The 25,179-nt window shown below is 33.3% G+C and overlaps 1 protein-coding gene across 2 annotated transcripts in view; it reads right to left on the bottom strand.

The window, feature by feature from the left end:
* The window catches only part of LOC119078512 (scavenger receptor class B member 1), a 50,525-nt gene extending 29,540 nt beyond the window's left edge, over nt 1-20,985 (bottom strand). Inside the window, exons 1-2 of one of the 2 annotated variants that reach the window (XM_037186073.1) lie at nt 20,666-20,985; nt 1,018-1,109 (exon numbers count right to left, since the gene is read on the bottom strand). In XM_037186073.1, the coding sequence (XP_037041968.1) occupies nt 1,018-1,109; nt 20,666-20,882 (309 nt within the window). In that variant the 5' untranslated portion in view covers nt 20,883-20,985. Of the gene's footprint in view, nt 1-1,017; nt 1,110-12,766; nt 12,920-20,665 lie in introns of those variants that run through there. The other variant, XM_037186074.1, reaches the window with a different exon arrangement.
* Nucleotides 20,986-25,179: the final 4,194 nt, after the last annotated feature.

The following is a 25,179-nucleotide window of genomic DNA, read 5'->3' as shown; positions in this document are numbered from 1 at the left end:
ATTTACACATTTTGGATTCTTGACCTCTTATTATTCCTCTTTAATCAAATTGAACATTGTAATAAATTGTGGATGTCGCGATGAAAATACATTGAGGAAAATTTATGGAGACAACCACAACAATGGAAGGACGGAGATTAAAATACTGTTAGTAGGACTCAATCAAGTCACCTCCTGCAAATTCTAAAAATAAAACTTTGCCGGGCGTAATTTTTGTAATTTCATGTCAAGTCATAGTTTTGTGAATATCATTTGTATAATTATCGAGCCTGCTACTTTCTTTTGATCTAATCATTTTCTAACAGATCGATACAAAATCTACTACTTCTTGTAGAATTATAGCATACACTCATCGTTTACTTGCCATTGGCGATAGCAGATGATATTGTTGACGTAAGTATGTTAAGAAGTGTTTGAAGTGAATGTTAGTGTAAGCTATGATGACCGAATATCTCAATTGAACGTCACTAGCAAATAGTCTAGATCCCTAGAGTATAATAAAATCTTGCAGAGAAACTTTCGTGTTTTTGCAAATTGTAAGGAGTAGAAGGACAACTTTCGAGTATTCGTAACAGATGAAGAATTTATTGTCCTTATTGAACTCGAAATTCTCGGAAAGTGGTGTTGTCGAGACAGTTGTCATTAAAGCCATTGCTACCGACTTTATAGCGAATAGCGTAACACTGCTCCTAACATTAAGACTTGTACGCCAGTTGTCAAGCTTCCAAATTTTGATACATGTATGCGTGTACACTTGTATGTGTTGCAGTACCTACATTCGCGAAAATATTTTCACGAATTTTCTCAAATTTTCATGAATTTTCACAAAAAGTTTTTGTGTGAAAATTTGAGAAAATTCGTGAAAATATTTTCGCGAATATAGAGGCACTGTTTGTGTGTTTTAGCTTGCCTCATACGAAAGAAATGCAAAGCATATTTTTAATATAATATATTATAATGTCAATGCTAGAAGCTGTGCTATGCGCAAAGTCAAAAGTATAATTCGTAAATACGTACCCATTTAAAAATTGCATCATATGGCTGTACTATATACATAACAATTGCTGAAAATATCGCTAACAGGCCGCCGGCCATTAACAGAAAAACACCTGAAAAATAAAAAGGAAATTTCGATTAATTTTTTGTTTACCAAAAATGTTATTTGTAATTGATTCGTTAACTGAACTTATGCGAAATTGAACAGTACAAATTGAGAAATAAAATGTAAATAAGATGTAAATCAGTATAATCTATCGGGTCTGATACTTCTTTTGTTTAAAGTATTGCCATCGCCTATAGTGTCTATCAGGAAATCTATTACTTCGTTCAGCACCAGGGATTGTACATTTACGATGCATCTTGTTAGTCCCACAATACCCAGAGCTAATCGCTTATTTATGCAGCACCTGTTGATAACAGAAGATGATATCAAAATGTGTTCATGCACATCTTCGTTATCTCCTCTTCAAATAAGCTAAAAATAGTGCAACAACAAAAACACGAGAGTTTTTAATTCTGAAAAATAATAGAGTTGTAACATTTACACTGGCGTTCAAATCGCGTCTCTCTGTTATTGCGTATAATGTACATGAATAAAGTCAATTAAATGTCATTAATGACACCTTGTCTATTCTGATAAGCAATACAAGCAGTTCAACTTATATTGAGAGTCAATTCTTAAACGAATTCCTGATTTGATTTTGCTGATCTTTATCGCATTTTTAAATGAATGCTGAAAAGATTGGAATGATTAAATCTAGCGATATCTACAAAAAATGAGAATGAACAATTATTATTAATTACAAATTGTTCAGCGGAATAATGAACTGTCTCCTCATTGTAAGGCTCGGAACGGGTCGGGTTCGGTCAGACCGGAACCCGAACCTGATCTTGACCCGAACCGGAACTAAGACTTCGGGTTCAACCCGAACTTGACCCGAACCTAAATTTTCGATTTCGGGTTCCAACCGAACCCGACCCGAACCCGAAGTTATTCAACCCGTACTTGACCCGAACCCGAATTTCCATTTCGGGTTTGACCCGAACCTGACCTGAACCCGAGATCTTCAAATAAATCAGGTCCGGTTCGGGTTAACCCGAAATTTTTGGCATTTTTTAGTGTAAAATTTTCGGGTCACCCGAACCGGACCTGATCTATTTGAAAATTTCGGGTTCAGATCAGGTTCGGGTCAAACCCGAAATGGAAATTCGGTTTCGGGTCAAGTACGGGTTGAATAACTTCGGGTTCGGGTCGGGTTCGGTTTGAACCCGAAATCGAAAATTCTGGTTCGGGTCAAGTTCGGGTTGAACCCGAAGTCTTAGTTCCGGTTCGGGTTTAAGACCGGTTCGGGTCATAACCTGAACTGATCAGGTCAACCCGAACCCGTTCCGAGCCTTACCTCATTGTAAGTAGGCCTAGAATTAAATTCGTGCATTTTACGAAAAGAACCAAAACAGGCTTTGAACTTGGAGCTCAAATAAATCGGGGGATGGAAGAGGTGGTGAAATCCAGAACAATTGGTAGAAGAAGAACTAGAGATTCCTCGTATATTATACCTGTCGATAAGCCAATCAATTATATTTTAAACGGTCTATTGACGCATTTTACACGTAACTTATTTCTATGTGCGACGAGAGTCTTCTACATTCTGTGTAAATTATTAATTCCTGACGTTCAGATATACGTTCAATTAATTCACAAAAACATTAATAGTCATCAATCAATGCATGGTAAACGATAACAAATTGGTCGCAGTCTATAATATATAGCTTCATATACAATCCTGTTTTCCATGAATAAAGCTATGGCATAGAGGTGTTTGAATCGGTTGTAAAGATCATATGCTGTTAAATGGCATCAACAATATTATTGGATGGATTTCGAACGAAAACTCTTCAACAAACGAATAGAATGTGTGAACTTTCGTTCAGCTGCTTATTACAACATTGTATGTCAGTCGAACAACAGAAGTAAATAGATGACCAAACTTAACCTTTTATAGACAGAAGGCATATTTATATATCCTCAGCGTAGTTGTAGAATCTTTTACTTCTTTTGTTCATAAATTTTCAAACATATATGGAATCTGTTACTTTATAAGTTTGAATTTATTGTTTATCGTTGCATTACCGAGAGTTTATCACTTATTTTTGAGCGAGGAGACCGAGGGACAGATAATCGTGTATTTTGAATACAAAAGGATCTTATAAACGAAAATCCTCAGAGGATTTTCCATTGATTTTCACGTATTTACTTTGATTGTCAAGGTTTTTGCTTTGCTTTTGGGAGATTTCCTTAAAATTGAAATACATTTTCTGATGATTTTCATCGAATATGAGGATTTTCTTTCTGATTGAAAATTTTATCTGATCTGAATTTACCTGACCGATAATCTGGGATTTTTTTCAGGTCAGACTTAAATCTCTGTTTCATATTAATCGATACCTGGAATTTCTATGTTTATCTGTCGATCGAATCAATTGTTTTAATCGATAAAAAGAACTTCTTACACATGGGCAATTCGATTGAAATCAATCTTAATCAATAAATGACGATGTTTCAGTTTTACTACCGTATACGTCCACTGAGACTCCCAATTATTTATTCTAATTCAATATTTAATTAACTGAAATTAATGTTACTTATGCAGATTGGATAATTACACCAACTCTTACAAAGTAAAATTTATTATAATAATCATCCGATCTGCCGTATATGTTCATCACACGTAAATCTAATTAAAATGTGTTTTCGATTGCCAATAGAAACGAATTGAATTTTTTTAATGGGAAAATAAAGCTATGTTAGCTGGAAATTGAACTAAATCGGTCGATAATGCTGGGATAATCAAAAACCTATAAAATTACCATTTAATGGACAATGTTTATTAAATAATTGCAATTTTTATTGACACGATATTGGCAGCACTATAACAATTAATTTAATCACTTCATTCCACACACCGAACGTACAATTCCTGATTGACAAGGGGTACACTTATTCTTTCTGTGTTATGCATTGTTTTTATTGATTGCAACGTATCGAACCAATATTCACTTTGCAACAACAAAACCTTTGTTGAACTACCGTCACCGCATATCAGTTGCGACAATAAAACTTTTATTGGTAAACCGCACACATAAGACTTAACTGATATCGTTTGTCTGATCAACCCATCAGCACTTGGTAGCTAAGTTGCAAGTACCCAGGTTTACCACATTTTAGTACTGTGTTTATGCTGTTGCATTGGCTTATGGCGGCAGACAATGATTGCATAAATGTTTAATCCATTAAAGGCATAAGGAGTGCTCACTGTGCTAAGTATCTTTTAGGTGGTTCAAATGAATTCATACAAAGACATTAAAAACTGAAGGTGCGTGATGTTTATGTGTCGTTCAAATGACCTTTTGTTTTGCAGATATTTATGAAGACTCCAAAGATATTTAAGAAGCTCAGTGTCATTAGAGGCGTGAAGGAAACTCGATAGCTACATTTGAAGCAATTTAGAATAAATCGAACGGAGTGAGTGCCATGGCTTCTTCTGAAAATTAAGCTCGTAGTAATTCAGATACTTGTCTTGCGCATTGGATTGAACAACTGTACATTAACCTTAAGCATTTCAGCAGTTTTACTATCGAATCTATTACTTCGTTTAATCTACATATTTTTGATAAATTGATTTAAAATCTTTTACTTCAATTTTTGTAACATGCATTTCTGACCTGCTCACTGCTCACATCGAAAATATAATACTAAGTGCACAAATGTAGGCTATAAGCTATAACTTCAGCCAACCATCAGTTGCTCTGAAACGGTCTAAGCAACAGATGTTTGTATGGTAAATTACCATTGGCAATACCACAGCACCTCTAAGCATGAACACTCTAATGTGCATGAACACCGTGATTGCTTGTCGTTACGCTCAGAGGGTGTAGAGGGTTGTAGACCAACGTCAGTCCTTAAATTTGTTTTCAGCTTTCATACATTTTTGTGTGACACACTTTATGAATGGCCTCTGACCTGAATTTGACCTGAAACGACGAGTCGGGAAGCCCAATTACTGCCAGACCTTTCCTTACCGAGATCGAAATTATTGTGAACTGAATTCGTTTGTTATATCAAACGTGAACCTTGAATGAAGCTTTTCGATTGCAATTAAAATGAAATTAATGAAATGATTTATATCCGCGGCTGATCGAAACTAAAAAAAGAAGATTCGGTTAGTTCATCAAATTTCATCAAAACATTTTTTTTTTAAATTTAATTAAGTGTTAGATAATTGGATATTTGCCGGTTCGGCTGTGCAATAGGTCTATCTAATTAAAATATCATTTTTTAAACAAATAAAATTTGTCTGACAACTTAAGTGTAGATACATTTCAATTTTTAACATTCAACTCCATAAGCGTGGTCTATGGTCTATGTGTATATGCACAATTAAAACATCGAGAGGTATTGTTCTCTCGTCTGCATTTCTTTGGTTACGTCTGAAACATAACTTTTTTTTTATTCCTAAACCAGCTGACCATGGATTTTTTGTGTGTTTTTTTCTTCAATCTTCTCTATTAAACAAATTCTAGTTGGAGTTCATTAAATTTTTGAGCTTTACTCATTGATGATAATGGTTAGGTTTAAGCAAATTTATGGTGAACATGTTGTTGAAAACATAGATACGTAAATGCGATAGACATAGGTCAAAAACAGGTGATGGTTATGGTGATGATCAATGAAATATTTTTTTTTATGCTAAATTCATTCCAGTATCAAGTACACGGTTGTAGAACGGAGCCGAATAATTTTAATTGACTTTGATCTAACGTTATAAAGTTTAAAAAAAAATCGGCGATAAGACCTTCTTGAGTGATGGTTAGCTCTCTTAAAAAGATACACGTGCCACACGTGATAAATTTTTAAGCTTGGTCATTCGACAAAACTATTCCTCGTTCCAACTTACTTACAACAAAGCGGTAAATGTGATACTGATATTGTATTAATGTATTACGTTTTAGATACTAAGTGAATGGATGGATGTGTTAGGCTCGCTTCTCTCGAGTCATTACTCTAGATGGAATGGGTTTTTTCTGTAATTCAACAGAAGGAACCATTTAATACGGTTCGTAGAGTGTAACACCTTTGTTATATTGCATGTAAAAACTTGTGAAGTAGTAGATTTCGGAAATTATCTGCGTCAATCGAAGTAAGAGATTCCACTGGTGATTTTTTTCGTATTTATATTATAGAGGGTTTTGTCGTGGGAGCAACATACAATGTATAGGTCTCTACACGCTCTTTTTTCAAGTCCTAGCTTTTATGTCATGTTTATGTTATACCTATGGCCCTTAAAAGTTGGAACTGCTTCACTTATTCGTTAAGCAAATATAAATTTGACTATAAGGTGTAAGGTATCGATAACTACACTTTACACGCATCATCGCCTCTAACTGTTCAATTTGTAAATAAAAATTGTTGAGTTTTGTCACATAATTTATGTGGGTGAATCTATGCAAAAGGTTTAAATCATCGTTTGTTGAGCATTGCAATTGCTATTTAAGTTGTGTGGATTTTGGAATTTGTTGGAATAATGTGAGTTGATTTGACTTGAAATTTACATGTAAATATTATGGAGCAAGGGTGTTTAATGACCACCTGATAGAACCTCCAAAAATATTATCGAGAAAAAATTAAAATGCTAAGTCACTGTTTGTGATTTACCAAAATATTTTTTTCTTCTTTAATTCATTCATATTCATCTAGACGGAAGATCGAATAAATTTTGCGTTCGTCGTTTAATTGTTTATTTGTTTAGCGATGTGTTTTTTTTCTTCTTTTTCGTCTTTTCAGCAAAACGTTCAGGAAACAATAAGTGGCAAAAACAAAATAATTTATCTTTCAGCACGTTAATCAGATTGGAATTAATATTGATTTTGTTAGTTTTAGTCGTATTTGAGACTGAGAAAACCCATTTTTTCCGTTTCGGTTAAGGATCATCGAAAAACTCGTTTTGGTGATTCTTCTATTTTGATTGTCAAAATGTTAAAAAATTCTTTGCAAATTTGCTATTTTGGTCACAGCCGCAATGACTGTAGAAAATTTCTTTTATTAAATTAAGATGTACGAAGTGGAAAAAATGATAAACAGTTCTACAAAACGACTATAATTGCTGTTTAGTTTGGATGAAGTTGTCCATCGTTCATCGATGTGGGAACCAAGAATATAAGTGCGCGAGAATTATTCAATATTACGTGTTTAGAAAGATGAAATCATTGAGCAAAAAATAGAACAAAGAATTTTATTTATTGTCCAAAAAAATTTACGTCGACGTCTACGTCTACCTAAAATTTGACAAAATCACTCTGTCGAAAGTGTGCAAATTTGATAAGTGGTCTGTATTCCTCACACAACTTGGGACCTTGTAAGTACAATGCTATACGTGATTAGGCAATGTAAATGAAAATGACATACACGTCTCTTATATACAGCCTTATAGCAGTAATGTACTATTTTCCCAAAATTTAAAACAAATTGTTAAAACAACTGAAGTAAAAGATTCACTCATTATACTATGATAATTTTATCGTCTAAATATGAATAGAAGGACGAAGACGGCATGCGTAATCAGCTGCATAATTATCGAATCTACTACTTCCTTAGTTTTGACATGATTTTTGCTACATAATACCGCATTAACCAGCTTGAAGCTGACTTTTAATTTTATTTTGGACTCGCGTTTGATGGGATAGGTTTAATATCTGATTATGTTGTCAACCCTATCAGCTTTCCGTTGTTCAAATCGGTGCTGCAGTAGTAAACGTATTCAAACTTAAATCTCTCAGTAACAAAATACAAGTTGTCCAAGACGTTTTTCTCCGCATTAATGGTAGATAACGTACACCAATAAATAAATAAAAGAAAAAAAAACAAATTCCAAGCAAATATTCATTGTTTTTGCTCATCTATTCAACGATTTTTCAGTAGCATCACACAACCGTAATGACGCCATTACGTATCTAAAGCATGTCAAATAATATAATCCATTCCAACAATCAAGTGTGTTATCGAACGATTACCCTTTTTTTTATTAATTTCTATCAATACTGTGTGTGCCATATATTCATTCACAGCAAAATTGTTGCAAATTATGTCATTTAATTGCTGTGGTTCGGTAAAAGATTATGTGTGTTCGTTATCGATTCAGTAGGAGAAGAGAGGAGGGAAAAAAGCGTTTGGTCTCTTACGCGGAAAATGCATATATACAAAAAATAGTCAACAAATTAAATATTTATTTACTATTATAGACACAATATAACCGGATCGATCAGTATTTTAATTAGGCTATAGCGCATTTTTCTTTCACTTTAGTTGCGAACTTTTAAATATGGGTTATCTAACTTCGTTGTTTTCGTTTTCTTGTAATTCTTGAAATATACAAATAAAGAATTTAATTACAATTTCATTGATTAAATAATTGTTTTTCAATTGAAAAATCATTTCGAGTTTGTTATTATGAAAATAAAAAAAAAAAATCAATTTTAATAAAGTTAATGATAATCGTATCACTGTTGGGTGAGCGCGTCTCTGAACCAATTTGTGTTTGATTAATAAAGAAGCGTGTGCACATTAAAGTGTTTAAAAAAATGTAGGGAGAAACCAAATTGTCGAAAACTTGGGGTTCCAAACAAAATAGCTATTTTCTATACAAGACAGTAAATGCGGTTGATATGAACAAGATTTATCTACTGTAATGTCAAAATCCCCATAAAAATACAAATTGATAAATTACACAAAATTAAACATCAAGACTGTGACTCAAGGGACTAATTTCTAATACATAAAAGCCAACTGTCAGTGCGCAAATAAAAAAAATCGAAATTTTCCGATTGCAAATGCACAATTAATGAAATAATCCGTGTCTAAATTGACAGTTCATAAATACCATGGCTTGCTAAGCCCGCTCATATCTACTTACAGTACCGAAGCCATTTTATTAGGATCCCCGTTTTAGGTTAAAAAAATTAAAAACAAGGTTCCTAAAGAAAAGGTCAAAACACTCAAAAAGGTCTTAACATGTCCACTCAGCACCTTTGAAATTGAAATGTCGCTGGGGAAATGAAACAATAGAGAAGCTAATAACTGATCAGCATTGTCACTTTCTTAATAGTTATCCTTGATGTATGCCTCAAACTTTTCGACAACAGAATTTAGTTCTTCGGGCCACCCTATCACATACACAATTTGAATTTACATATTTTAATTTCGTTTCCTTGGAACCCGCGCTTTTGCTTATCAATAATCATTTGGTAATTATTATAATACACGGATGTCGTATGGTCGTTGCAAGAATCTAATTATTATGTTTGTTTTTCTATTCCTCTTCTCGGAGCGCTTAATCAGAATATACAAGAGAAAAAAATCCACGTAATTACGATGCAGTTGTAATTATGAAATTAGCAGGAATATGGCACATGACAATGCAGATTTAGATAATACGATTCCAGTTTCCAGTTTTGTATCGATTAATTTTCGTTTTGGTTTTTGTGCTGAATCATTTTATAGTTTTTCTCAATCGAAATTCCGATAATTCCGACTTTTTTCGAACGAATAATTCTTAGTAATCGTGGTCGAAGGGCAGACATTTGAAAATTTTGTGGATCAATTAATTTTTAGAAAGGAAATGCTTTGAGGATTTGCAATGATGATCTTTTTCTAGGATTTTAGAAGAGAAGGGTTTTCGTTATCATTTTTGTTGGATTTTTAAGAATTTCATTTTAAATTTTGAAGATTTTTGGAATTTCCAATGTTTTTCTTAAATTTTCTGAGGATTTTCTTCAATTTTGAGGATTGCATCGTCTACAAAAATTTGTGAAACATTTTTGAAACATTCGCAACTTGATCGTGGTTAATTAATCATGACATAATTTTTGGTAGATGAGCAAAGAGCTGCATAGACTAAAATGGTACTTTAGAAAAACATATTCGCAGACAGCAAGCATACCACAGGTGTTTCTGTTACTTCATTTGATCTCACAGTTTTCAACCGAATCTTGTACTTCATTAGTTTTGGCATGCATTTTTCTTCATATTAACACTCGGTGCTCATCATTTATTTTTAGCTTTGATACCATATCGATATCAGATGACGAAGAGTCTCTATAATTTCAGTCTGCAATGTAATCGGGTAAAACTAAAATTGTAGAATTGTTGTTCTTGGCTATCCATGTAAAAGAAACAGCCTAGCCGAACACCTTCCTGGAAAAATTCCGTTAACATTATGCGTAGAAGAGACGTCCGACCATAACGATATACATTTATGGAATGATTATCGGAATAACATTTCTTTTTGACCGAAAAAATGGAAAGGGAAAAATCCATCCGTTCGGGTCAATTACCGCGCAACATTTTGACAATGAGACCCACAAACTAATCCACTGTGACCATAATGAGAACCAAAAACGATAAACACATCTGCTGTGTGTGATCTACAACCGAATTTCAGTATAGTAATGTGGAATAGGAAAAAAGTTGAATTTCCAAAATGGTCATTCGGTCACATTTGCACTTTTTTTCCTCCAAATTCTATTCTTGAATAAATTCACTCGAGCTGACAGTTTTTTGTCGACATCTCAAAAAAAAGTTTTTTTTTTTGGATAAATCAATAAAAAATTTAAAGAAAGTGAAATATTATGGATGAATGATGTGGATGGATGGAAACAAAAAAAACTTCGCAATAATGTGGGTCATAATTAACATACATCGATATAAAAAAAGTCGTAAAAAAATTAGATCATTAATGGCATTAAAATGTATATAAACTTTGTGTCGTATTAACTGCAAAACGAGTTGGTTGCATGGGAACACTACCACACATGTCAACTTTTCCTCATTGTTAGAATTGTTAGGAAGGAGTAGTAGTTGAGCATCGTTTGCGATGCCAATTCTTCAAGGTTGTATGGACCATATGTTGAAAATCCATTACTCAACTCAGTTTACAACTAGGCAGATAAATATGACGATGCTTCATTATGCCGAATGTTTATTACTTTGTTGAGCAAAATACCTTACGTTTCTAAAGGAAGAGTATGACGAGGATAACATACCACGCTTTCGGCTTGGAATACAACTTACAACCCTACCTGTCCAAGATAGACACATTTTTCCACAGATGCGTAATGTACTAATATTAGCGTTTCCTTCGACTAAATCTGTCAGTTTTAGATCATCCTGATTACCCTAAAAATACGGCTAGACATCCACTATCCACAACGATGATGTCAAGAACAAAAGATGAACTCTGACTAGTGTTCTATTATATTGCGAAATGTGTGTTAAAAATATTGAAGTAATAGATTTTGTACGAAATGCTAATATATGCTTAACACAAATAAAGTAAAAGATTTTATGACTTTGTTGCGATACTACTAAATTAACATAGGAATTTCGAGCTCTATATGACGACGTATTTGAAGCTAAACAAATACATATGTCCTCTTTAACCTGTCACGTACATCTGTTATCGATAACGACGACAAAAATAATGACAAGCTCTGGGTAATAATGACACTTTCTATAGTAAAATTAATGTTAAAAAAATTTAAGTACAAGATTTGAAATAAACCGATTAAAAATACTTTGATCCATGGAAGTAATAGACCCGATGGTAATACTGGTCATATGCTTGCCATCTGTAACATTGTTAATTGTAAAATCAAGATCGAGGTTGAGAGGGTATTGTCTTACCGAATATAAAAGTGTTTGTTTAGTTAACATGTGGAATAATAATAATGTCTCATCAATTTGATGAATTTTAATTTTTAGACCCGTACGAAGTGATATCTACGGCAATTAAAACGGTATACTCGTAAATGAGGGGAAAAAAAGTTTATGAAACTTAGTTTACTGCAGCGTGAGCTAGGTCCCTTGGAGTGAGCTCATATCCGGCTACTCGGCCGTACAGTGAACGTGGAGTATTTTATTAATATCTCGAGTAAACTTTGACCGAATTTCACGAATTTTGTTTTTGTTTGAAAGGTATTAATAAATGTGAATCGTCAGTACTATTTCCGGCCTCCTAACAAAATGGCTGCCGGCGGCCATATTGGATTTTACTAAAAGTCTTGGGAAAAATGGTACTAAGACAGAGAATGGACAATGTAAGTGATTTTAGGGCTCATGGCATTTCAGCAGAGAAGAGAATGAAGTGAGATAGATGATGAGTTTCACATTAAAAGCTTTTCGTACAGGTCGGCGTTAGCTATGTTTGATTGTGTTCTTACAGCAGAGGCAGTTATTTAATATGTATTTTATAAAATCAACACATGGTAGTACTATTTACGTCAAGCCAAAATAAATTTTATATCTGCATAAAATTTAAGAAATATCTTTGTAATTTTCCATAGTTCAACATTATTCTTAGATATCAACAGATAAGAACCCAAAAAATTATTTTTTAAACATTTTTAATAGTGGACTTGCGTTACGCCACTTACTAACGTGCGGGAATGATTCGTAGAAAAGGCTTAGTGAAGAGTACAACAAAATATTTTCAAAGGGGTGGTAAATGGTCATGCCAGAATGGGTCATTTTCTGTACAAAACGAAATACTAAAACACTGAGTCTAGATTTTCGTTTTTTAGGCGAAACTTCTGTGGGAGGTTTCCGGTTTTGTAAGGAAGGTACGAGTCTGAAAGGCGAATCAAAATCGCAAACTTAGTGAAAATAGATTAATAATCTAATAATCTAATTTCATGCAAATAACTAGACACAACACACCTGATGAAAGGGATAAATTTGCAATTGTCAGCATTATATTTTCACAGTACGATTTCACAAAATTGTAGTGAATTTCTCGGAAAACTCCGCGTCACACACACCCGACACACACTACACTCGTATTCTGATCTGAATGAGTTTATAATCGTCTCCTGAACTGAAACTTTTTCTCTAACAATTTAAATAAGAAATAGCTTATCAAGATTCCGGTGTTTTCTTTATTAAATGTTTTGAGTTGTTTTGACAATCATAAATTATTATGTAATCGGGAAATATTAATAGATTTTTGAATTTGATTCATCTCTGGCGAAAAAGACTACCCACCACCAATTAGTTTATTGAATTACATCAATTACGAAACGTTAGGGGTCATTCCAGTAGTACGTACTCCCAAAATTGACGATTTTTGACTCCTCCCCCCCTCCCCCCTCGTACGCATAAAAGGGTCAAATATGACCCATATTTGTTAGAAGCGTACACTTTTGTCGAACACCCCCCCCTCCCCCCAAGTGAGTACGTACTACTTGAATGACCCCTTACTGGATTGACAACTTGTATTTTCCTGGCAATTGGAATGATAATAAACGGATTATTTAAAAAAAAATTATCAGTATTATTATAAGTGTAATTATCGAGTCTTTTACTTCCAAGCATTATCAACAAACTGGTGGCAAATCTTTTACTTCATTACTTTTAACAAAACACATTGCTACATGACTCCAGAAATTGCCCCTAGCAGAGCATAGATGCTTGATTGTTTTATTCCATTCTATCATCTGTCACATCTTATACCTTCATCATAGCACCTTGTAACTTCCGCGTAATTCTTTATAACTGTTTTGGGTGGTTTGCCTCTCGCGGTGTTCAAGGAAGGTAGGAAGGTATCATCTATAACAGTTTCAAAAACGATATCTAAAACGAATGTACATAGTCCTACGTCCCATTATGTGAGCACAATAGCGTAGTAGTTCAGATAATCTATTTATAGTAGTCAAAACAATAGATAATTGATGGCTGCGAAGGTTGAAAGATTAAAGGCTTGAAGTTTCGAGATGAAAGACAGAACTAGAGAAATAATGCTTCTGAGAAAGATTTTTGAGGCTAATTTGGACTCAGATTTCTATGGGATTGAATGAAGGAGCCGAACATTTTCTGTGTTTTGTTTTAAAATTCTTCAGGAACTGGGTTCGTTCTTCTAATCAAAAGGGATTTAAATGAAATCTTTTGAGAATAGACCACCCTTTGACAGACATTTATATAGCTGGGCAGACCAGGGCCTATTTTTGGGAAATTGATGTGCTAAATTTTTTCAAAATTTAGGATTTTCTTTGTGATTTTACAAAAATTGTAGCAAATTTTAGAATTTTTTTGCAAATTTAGAAATTTTCCAGCAAAGGCCCTGTCTGACTCACAGGTCAAAACATCTTTAAAATCACTAAAATTTCAATCTACTAGGTGTGCTTAGGAAATCTTTGGAGATCTGTGTGTCCTCTGTCTTTGTTCACCTGATGAAGAACTCTGATAGGAATTTTCAACAACAGGTAAGTTGATGCTGTGCCTCCAATTATGACTTCTCTAAAAATCTATCTTCGTGCTAGTATGTCTGGAGCTATGGTTCAGTTCGCACTTTAATGGAATGAATTCTATTCAGGCCCGAAACCTCATCTACAAAGACTATTTTATTATGGTGATAATGTCGTGGTATATACAGAGTAAAGCATAACAATGTGCATCGATCAGTTTATTTAAATTTTTCTCGTTCATCATGCTAATAAAATTCTAAAAAGTAAATAAATCCGAGAATCAATCAAATGTCCGGCAGATAATTAAATCAATGAGTTGTTTAATGTTAACCTAATCAAACATACTTAATCTCGCGTGAAAAAAACATTTCTATACTTGGAGCGAACAGCAAATCTGCTTATCAATCTTATCAATCAAAAATTTAGAAAAAGAAATCGATTTGAATACTGAGATAGTTCGCAGATGAGAATGGGAAAATTAATGCATTTCGTTCGCATTTTATTTCTAGAGCAAAGAAATGTTTTTTTTTCGCTTGTTTTTACTCGACACAGGTAAAGTTACAACCACATCATACAACTCACAGTTTACGAGACTTTGAACGTGATGAAGATTTAGTAAATGACTCAGCAAAAAATTGAAACCACAGCAAATTCATTTGCAATACATACGCCTTCCATTAATAAAATGTAAGAAATGAAATAACAAATTACCAGAAAAACTAAAGGCACGAGGTACAATTTCTATATACAACACAACACACACATCATAGTTCAGATCAGTTACAAATAAAAGTATGCTAAACACCTTGCTCAACATATTGTTTTTATGAGCCATACAGGCAATGGTTTATAAATATGACTAATCTTACCAAATTTTACTTTGAAAAATTTGTCTCTGGCCACATGAATCTTATATTGTAGACGAATGTAATGTATGAAATGTAATTATGTCTTTTCCTTCATACCTTTTTAACGAAATTGAAATACAGTTGTCGTCACGCACTTTTGGTTTAGATAAAATGATTTTTGTTCAATTTGCATGACTTATCATTTTATGATGGAACTTTTTTTTTGAACAGATGCTTGTATATTGTAGGCGCAGAATGTTCTTTAGAATATTTGGATTTGGACTAGTCTAACAGTTAATCTTAATGTAAATTATCTTGCATCATCTTCACTTGTCTTTAGTTTGGGTATTACGCCCAAACTTATACAAAAAAAATCCTAGAAATCTATTACTTCTGTTGATTAAACTAATTTTTAGCGTTTGGTATCACGCAAAAGATTTTAGTATCAACACCTTGATGGTAAATGGGTAATTAATTTTTGTTTTAATATACGTAATACCTCCTCTCTTTTTTACACATTTTTTTTAGACTAACGGTGTTATTCCGACAGTCCTCATCTACTTCATTAGTTTCAAAATGTCATTTTGCTACATCATAAGTCATAACTCGGACGTCTGCAATCTTTTACTTCTACTTCTAATGATCTACGTATTTTAAGAGATTAACTGACAAAAAATCTATTACTTCATTAGCTGTTAATGTGATCCGCTATGCAGGAATAACACTGCGATAACCAGTGTTCATTGCTGATTTTCGTCGCCGTTATCATTAACAGATGACCATCTATCATCAAAACGAGTAAATCATAAAAAAGAAAATGTGTCTTTTTTCAAAATTACGTGCGTGCAGTACAATTGTATTACAATGTTAGTACAATGATAAATTCTAATGTGCACAGCAAGGAACAGTTGGTTTTGAATCAACTGGTCTCTGGTCAACACTGTAACGTTTGTTCGACAACCTGACATCACCTGACCTGAAGAGTTCACCGACCGTATTGCCGAGCGTAACCTGATGTGACCTGACCTGCTCCAAAAGGTATCTGGTTAAAGCGCAGATACGAATCATAGGTTTGATTATTTGTAGAAAGAGCCGAACTCAAATCTAAAGGTACAAGTTTCACATTTTGGACTACAAGTAAACTTAGTTGGACAGGATAGCTGTTTTTTTCACTTTGAATCTTATTAATATCTGTCTAAAAAAAAGAAAGATTTTGAGCGCAACAGATGCAATTATGTAAATGTCCGATCAAATCTTCTGCAATTAATAAACATAACAGACAATCCATAAAATATTGCCGGTGATGTCATTAAAATTAATTGTTCAAAGTTAAATGTTTTATTCAAATTTTGTTTAATCCGAGTGTAATACATTCAGTCATTACACACGCGTTTAGTGTTTTATTTCAATTACTTCTGTATCTTCTAATTAACAATCGAGTAAAACACAGTGACGTTATTTGTTTTTCATGACAGAGATAAATCTAATCACTTCATATCCTGATTGGATATGCAGACAAAAATAATAATTGTGGTAGGGGTTCGTAGATAACAATATGGAACGACAAATGGAAAATTGACTTTTCGGTTCTATACGAATTCAGAATGGGATATCATATTATGGATAGTTAAATGTAGAAATGGGACGTGTTACGTTTTAGAGAATTATAAGAAAAATGAGATTTCACTGAGTAAGCTCCGTTACAAAATGAATATCAATTCAATGCAATTAAGAGAGTCGATACTCTAATGGACCAGATACACATGGAGCTAACAGGGACGAATACAAAGATAGAAAAAGTAGAAACTTATTTTGGAATTCTTTATTGGGTTTAAGAAGGAGACCTTCTGAGGTACTCCTAAAAATACGAGCTCCAGGTCTGTTAGAATTAGTAATTATTTGGCTTTCGTTACATTATCGAATATTGGTAAATTCATTCATTGATTCATTGAGTCTATACCTGTTGTCTAAATGTGAACGGACTTTTCTTTTCTACCGTCGCCACCCGCCAGACTTGATTGACTTGAGTCGTCTTTTTAAATATATTTTTTTAATTACATCGCTGACGGTCTTGTATTCTATTAATTCAAAGAATTTTTTGAGATTGATTATTAATTAATTAATAAAAAAAATGACGAAGAAATTAATGCCATAAAAGATGAACTTGAATTAGTATCAAATTTGAATTTAGCATACGAAAAAAAACAATCGAGACTTTGCAGACGTTGCGTTGCTTCATCGAAATGATTGAATTGCTGGTTTTATGTTCACTTTTTTAATGTATTCAACGATTTAACGTTATAGCGCACATCTAAGATCCATCATATCACATGTGATTCGATACGGATCAATAAGTTCTTAATGTTAGGTTCGTCGCTTAGCAAATCTTTCGATAAATTTAATTTTATGAAAATGAAGATGAAGAAAGAAAAAAAAAATCTCAAATCATTCTAAAATAACCTTCTGCGTGCTCGTTCACTAATTCATTGATCATTGAAGACATAAACAAAAAGTTGTTTAAAACAAAAGTGGTGTAGTCTCTGTTATCAACAAAATTAAGCCATTAAAAACTGCTAGCCATAAAAAAAAAATCAAATTTCAAAGTCGATTCACATGGTAGCAAAATAATGTGGCAGCTCCGAAATTGTGTGATATTACAACTGTAACAGTAACCTCTCGGTGGATAATAATGAAATATACGATAAACGAATCGCTCATCAGCGAAATAAATTTCGAAAAGGAATTGTTTCAACATTTGGTTCAGGTATGCGTTTTTTATGTAGGAACGGGCATTTTTTGTACATTAAAATTTTTGCTAACGATTGGTATCTGGTATCTCACGCAGATTCATTCCAATGAATGTTCAAACCTCACTGTATCGTTTGTATGTACACAATACAGCAGTAACTGTTAAAGTTAGGTAGGTATTCTACAGCACTAGAGGTGTCGTCAAAGATAGTTAGTCACTTAAATGAATACGGCGAATTAAGATTGAGAATCGTTTTGTTACACAATTCGTTTAAGGGAATTTTTCACTGACTGTTTCGTCAAATAAATCATCTACCGGGTCGGTAAGATAATTAATTTATTCAATTTCTCGTTTATTCACCGAAAATTGCCGCTAGGTGCATCACGACAACGTGTAATTAAATAAACGTTTTTGCGTACGTAGTGTGTTAACGATGCAAAGTGTACGATGGAATGATTCATGGGTTTCAGAAATGTTTTCGAAGACATAACATCACCGACCTTGACTTCTAAGGTTTGGTTTATTGATTATTTTTTTCCGATTCCAAAGATTTAATTTATTTGAACTAAAATCCGTGTTTGGATTCGTTTTCTTTCTTTTTTCGTAAATTATAACCAAAGGTAGATTTCGAAAGGCTGCCGAAATACGTTCACAGTTCACTGATTTATCATTGCTATGTATAACAAAACTGAAGAAGAAAAAAAATATCTAGCGAATGACTATGGCATGGAATGTTGTTTAAGCGATATTGCATCTTTCTGCATCAAATATGTTGCTCTATAATTTTGATTTGGCCGTGGTATGTAATTTTTGTGTGTATTATAGTTTTGATAGATTTTGTGGGGAATTGAAGCGACTACACCATATATGTGGTCTCGATTCGGTTTTAAATTTAAGATAAAATTTCACATTAATTTTGGCTGCAATTTCCGTTTGCAAGAGAATTTGGACGAAGAATTGAATTTTTTTGGACTTGGTCTCAATATAGTTATCGATTAATCTGTCTTGAACATTTGAATTGGTTGTCTAATGTCTCTGTAGTGCGAGGACATTGCGCGTATCTCAGGAACTTTTATTTCGAATCCCACATTTTTCTAAAAATTCTAAAAGCTTTTTCATAAAATAGGAAAATGTTCAAAAACTGGAAAAATGTTATCTGTCAGCTACATCTTCCAATTTAAGTTTTCCAGACCGGCTTTCAATTTAAAAATTATCTCGTTTCTCATTGAATTTGGTCCGAATTAAAAGATCTCGGATCTGACATCGTCATTTCTACGTAAAGGTGTCAAAGACCGACCATTTAGAAACAGCTAGTTATCTAAGCTATACCTGTGCCGAATTATAACGTTTCAGCACAAAACATTGCGAAAAGCAAAAAAATGCATCGATAAGCGCACATGAAATTGATATTCGAGGTTGGATGGATGTGAAGTGCAACGCTCTTACATCGAAAAAGAATTTGCTGATGAGGCTAATCAGCATGGCAATAAAGCGAATAGCTTAATTAGAAAGTGGATATAGAGAAGTGATTTTGTGTTTGTGAAATAATTCGTGGGAACGAATAAAGTTCACCTGTATGCAGGTCTGAGGAAACATAACAGTGGTCTCACCATATTATTATAGAGACATCAAAATGACTCCCAACAGTTTGTGTCCATGCCGATTTGCCTCATCAGCAAATTCCTTTTCGATATGAACGCGTTGCACTTTACAATTTACATCCGTCCAACCTTGAATATCGATCAAGTAGACGCTTATCGATGCACATTATTACCTTTTCACACTGTTTTGTGCTGAAACATTATAATGCGGCATGAGAGGTATCCCATACTTGAGTTTAAGAAGTAACAGATTGCAGTGTTATTCGGTGATAAAGAATTCACCAACTTTTAATCATGGGTATAGTCAATAAAAACCAAAGTTTAAGTTTATTTCAGCTGTTTTACTACTTAGAGACAGATTTGTTTAACATTAAGTGTATAACAAGCAAAGTATGATTTATCTTCATTAAAGCTTTTCTATTCGGTGCTGAATCAGCTGAATTTTTACCAAGAGTCGCCAATCCTTCCAACTGGCAAACATTAATCTGATTATTAAATCTGTTACTTCATTTGATCTATTTTGGACGAACGAATCTTTTACTTCACAAAAATTAATTGTACACTTTGCTATATAAGACCTAGCTCATCATTAATTTGTCATTTCTGCTCATTACAGATGAAATAAACAAGAATTAGGAAACACGTTAATTAGGAAATTAGAGTGTTAGTCGTAGTAAAAGAATTCTTTTTCTTAAAACAATTTTCATTTGTTCGATTCTTAAGCTGAACATACAATGTCGAGGGAAATCTAATATCTGAAACCGTGATTGAATAGACGAGTTTGAAACTGATTTTCAGAAACTAACTTTGTTCAAAAATCTTTTTAAAATTCCCTATCGTTCTTCGTAGAATTTTAATTTTAATGAAAATTAGTTTCTTTAGTAGACATTAGTAGACATAGTAATACCAAGAATCATTAGGACTCACCAAACAAATATCCTAAATATTTTTTCAGATTGAATCTATTACTTAATTCGATCTAAGTATTTTCAACAGATTGAAATAAAATCTTTTACTTCATTTGCTTTAACATAATACTTTGCTACATATGACAATGCTAGCTAGAGCCAATTACTCATTAATGATGTCGTTGTCAATAGCAGATGATCAGTAAAAGGTTTGACACAATTTTTTGAATCTGCATATGATGCAAAACTTATAAAAAAACACAAACTAACCTTTTGGCCATTTTGGTCCCTTCTCCGATTTCTGCTTGAAGAAAACCGTATCAACTAACGACAGTCCTCGCGACAATGTCCGTTTTGTTTGTAAACTTTTGCGAAACTTTTCATGTGTATCCGTTGGATTCTGTGGATTACTTCCATTATCACAATTTGAATCATTTGTGTTCACAGCACTGTACCGTTGTCCGAATATTTTCATTAATTCACGCATGTTTTGTAACTATAAATTCGAATCGTTATTAAAAATGATTGATTTTGAAAATGTATGCACTTGAGGTTGAGCGTTTAAATGAATAAAATTTTTGAAATTTTTTTAATAGTTTTTCTATCGATTTCCGACGGATAATTAACAGAATTGTTTCCGAATCGATTAAATTTACATTGTACACACACGACAAAACAACATATTTAAACAGAAGATAAAAACAGTAAAAAAAATCGTTGAAAAAAGTCGGTTTTACTACAAAGTATATTATAAACACGAGAGAATAAAATATTGTATCCTTGATCTAACGCACGATCGATATCCTTGGAAAAGTTGACTTCAAAATTTCAAATAAAAAATTTATATTCAGAAATTCAATATCATTCGATAATATTTTTTTCGTTATAAAAATTATTTAATATTTAAATTGTATATATAATGCAGGCACACCGAACACTTGGTTTGAGCATTTAATTAAATTACTAAAATCATTTTTTTTAATACTTAAAGCCAATTAATTACTTTGACTTAATTTATCCAACAAAGGCGGGAAAAATTATTTAAATTTTTCAATTCAATACAAATTTCTTCAATAAACTTTGGAAAATAACAAAAATTAAAATTAATTTATTTCCAATCGAACATTGAACAATAATTCCAAAAATCCCAAAATCCGAAGATCGCAAATTTTCTGTTCGTTAAAACTTTTTCAAAAAAATATCGACTTATCGCCCGCGCGGTCAATTGCGAATTGAAACCACAAATGAATTGAATGGTTAAGGTAAGACCTTTTTGAAAAATGATAAAGAAGGAAAAAAAAAGATCTCAACCAAGTCCGACACACCGATTATAGTATATATATAAAATGTTAAAGTCCGACGTTATATTGAGTCCGATATACCACCGTGATATAGTCGATATCATGCACAGCATTTTTCGTTGCTTTTGTGTTTATATGTGTATGCTGAGATGACATACGCGAGTACGTTATACGTTTAAAAATTTCTCCCGAGTTGTGAGGCGCTTTTTTTCGTGCTAAGCTTAAAAAGAGTTAAGTTTAGTGTTCGCTTGTTTGAATTCGATTGATCGCTTCGTGTGCTATAATTTTTTTTTCTGTATGAACCATACACAGATAAACTGTTTTACGTTGTCTGCTTGTATTTGATTCTCCTATCTCGACTACAAATTCTAAAATTCAAACAAGAAAAATCTTGCAGCATCCATATATGCGAAGAGATACAATCATTTCGTCAATGTCGTTTACTATATAAAAACGCCAGTTTCTTATTTATTTCGCTTATTATTTTATTGGCAGAGTATCGTGCTGCTTCGTTGAGGATTCTCGATTCTCATATTGTATACACAATTTTTCGTCAACAACAGTTTATTGTTGTGAGATGATGAGAAGAAAAAAAAAACGTTGAACGATTAGTCAGGTCATTAAAACTAAAATGTATTTCACTAATAGAACTAACGTGTTCTTCAAACCGTTTATTGATTGTCGATTGATTTAAACAAGAATTTGATTTTATGTTAGCATTTTAGTATAGTGAGCTCATAATGTTCGCTAGCACATAAACAACTTCCTTTCGGTCATATCTGCAAATTGCATCACTGGATTACGGTAAAAAGTGGTTGACGTTATGACTATCGATTTGCTTCAACACAAATTTGTGCCCTTAACCAATTTCGATGCTACTGTTTTGCACAAGTAAAATTTACCACTTTCGTAGCTTCCTTTTAGTATCTCTGATTCTCTTATTTCTCACATTCGTAATTTCAAATAGCATATGAAATGAGAGAAATCAGACAAACGAAGGAGAACAGCAAATACGAAAATGAGATTTTTTACGTGGGAAAAGCAGTTTCTGAGATGTTAACACTCTCAGAAAGTCTTCTAAGGACCAGGTTAGAAGCTGAAAGTATTTTAGCATAGCAAAACGAGCAGAACTGTTACTGTTGAAGATCTTCAGAAGGAAAGCATTTTTTTCTAAAGCGCTGTCCATAATAGACGTCCAGATTTAAAAGGTGGTTGGGAGACGACAAAACCGGACAAACATTTGTGAAGGTTTAGGAAAACATGGACGTACCAAAAAAAGTACTGATATCTATGGCTGTTTATGGAAAGACTTTTGAAACTATTTTATACGAGTCTGGGTGTCTTTCACGAAAAAAAAATCTAGGAATGTCGATCGAAGGAAACCACAACCTTGACATCTCTCGAGTGTAACTCTACGTAGTGACTATTCGCAGGCACCTGCCAATAGCCAAATTATTACTAAAGATGCTATTGGCAGGCGCCTGCCAATAGTATTTTCTCCTTTACACATGCTATTGGCATGCCTGCCAATAGCATCTACGATAACTCTATGGGCAATCAGCAATATCATCATCGAGTCTATTACTTCTTTTGATTTAAGGGTAGATTTTGCCAATAACGGTCTGTTGCGTTACAATTTTTAAGACTGAAAACTCTAGTTTCAAGAAAAAATCGTAGTTTCAGGCATTAGACTGATCCTTCCTCTATTGCCTCAAAGTGTTAAAAATTTGATCTGAGGTAACTGGTCATACAAAACTATTGCAATTGGCGGAGGTCTGCATTTTCAAACCCATGTTCTACGGCGATCTCCGCTATCAACATTTTTTCTCCGCCAATAACGGATCTGTTCCATAGTTTTTCACGCTCTATCGTCTCCAGCAAGTTTTATTCGTTTACCATTGAAACTCAGGCGTCCGCTGATAGACGATTTTACAGATTCTGAAAATTTACCATCATCGAACCGCCGAGTTATGTGGGAGGACAACCAAAACTTTCGGAAATGGAAAGAGCCGTGAGAGAACTGTGGAACAAATCCGTTATTGGCGGAAAAAAAATTTTGATAGCGGAGAAGTGCCAAAGCTCTAAATTTCCAATTCAAAAAAATATTTTAAGAATATCAAAACAAAATCTTTTACTGCATTAGTTTCAACGTGCCTTGTCGGCAATTTAACTTTTTTTCTTTGTAAAGATTGTGTGTTTTCACATATTAAAAATTTATGAACTCTCTCAAAGTGATAATTAGAAGTTTCAACCAGTTTGTTTGATTGAATACTATCAACGCACTCTTTTTACAGTGTAAAATTTTGTATGTCAAGTTGCAGTACCCTATTTAGAATACCACTTGTGCTTGAAGTGCGTTGATACTATGTATTTTCCAAAGTTGTATATATAACGGTAAATTCAACTGAATTTCAATACAAAATTTCAACCGAATTGAAATTTTACTAAATTTTATATGAAAATTACAGCCCAGTTAAGCGATTAATATGTGACAACGGGCCATGTGATCTAACCTTCTCATATGAAACCCGAATGTTTCTTTTGTATTCATTCTGAATTCGGATCTGTCTATTTCCTTTCATCTATTTATGGCGGTTCTTCCCCGAAATTTTACAACGCAAGATATCAACAGCGCAACAATAAATAAGTGATCTCGTTCACTTTGAATGAATGCTTTTGAGATAATTTCAAATGTTAAGTTTTGGAGTAAAATCACAACAAAATCTATTACTTCATAAGTCTAAACATTTTGCTGTATGTTGATACCTTCGACAGTTACTTCACCTGTTATTGTTTTGTGAAAATTTATACAAGAAATAAGCAAATGCTATATTTGGCGCTCATTTTCAAAATATAAAAAAATTCTCTAAACTTCACTTAAAAAACACCAAATCAAAGTTAAAGCCGAGTGTACAGTGGATAACTAGTGTTACATGTATTTCATAAACAAATCATCTGTGTTCAAGTGGAAGTATATTACTTAAGAGGCACCGACACTTTGGTGAAAAGCCTACATTAGGGCGATTTTTAAATAGTGGATCTTAGTTTACTTTTGATGATATCTTTCCATAAGAAGCCTTTTTCAAAAATGTACGACCGCAATTCCGACCACGAATGTGTTAGCTTTCAACAGAAAATAGATTTGGTTGTAGCAGTTTGACCAGCTCTGAGAACAATGAGCAGTTTATGAAAATTTCGTTAAACTGCTCACTTTTCTTAGAGCTGGTCAAACGACTACAACCAAAACTAATTTTGATTTAAAGCTAGCACGTTCGTGGTCGGAATTGCGGTCGTACATTTTTGAAAAAGGATTCTGATGACAAGATATCATCAAAAATGAAATACGAGGCACACAAATGTAGGCTACAATTGTAGCTAAGTGCTGGTGCCTCTTAAACTGAAATGTAGTAATTGAAAACTTTAATAGTATGGAAATGGACGGATATACTTCATTTGACTGCTGTATTGGGTGCAAAGTTTATT

This window comes from Bradysia coprophila, unplaced genomic scaffold, assembly GCF_014529535.1.
Source record: "Bradysia coprophila strain Holo2 unplaced genomic scaffold, BU_Bcop_v1 contig_297, whole genome shotgun sequence".
Lineage (NCBI taxonomy): Eukaryota > Metazoa > Arthropoda > Insecta > Diptera > Sciaridae > Bradysia > Bradysia coprophila.
This window is presented reverse-complemented; position numbering and strand designations above follow the sequence as displayed.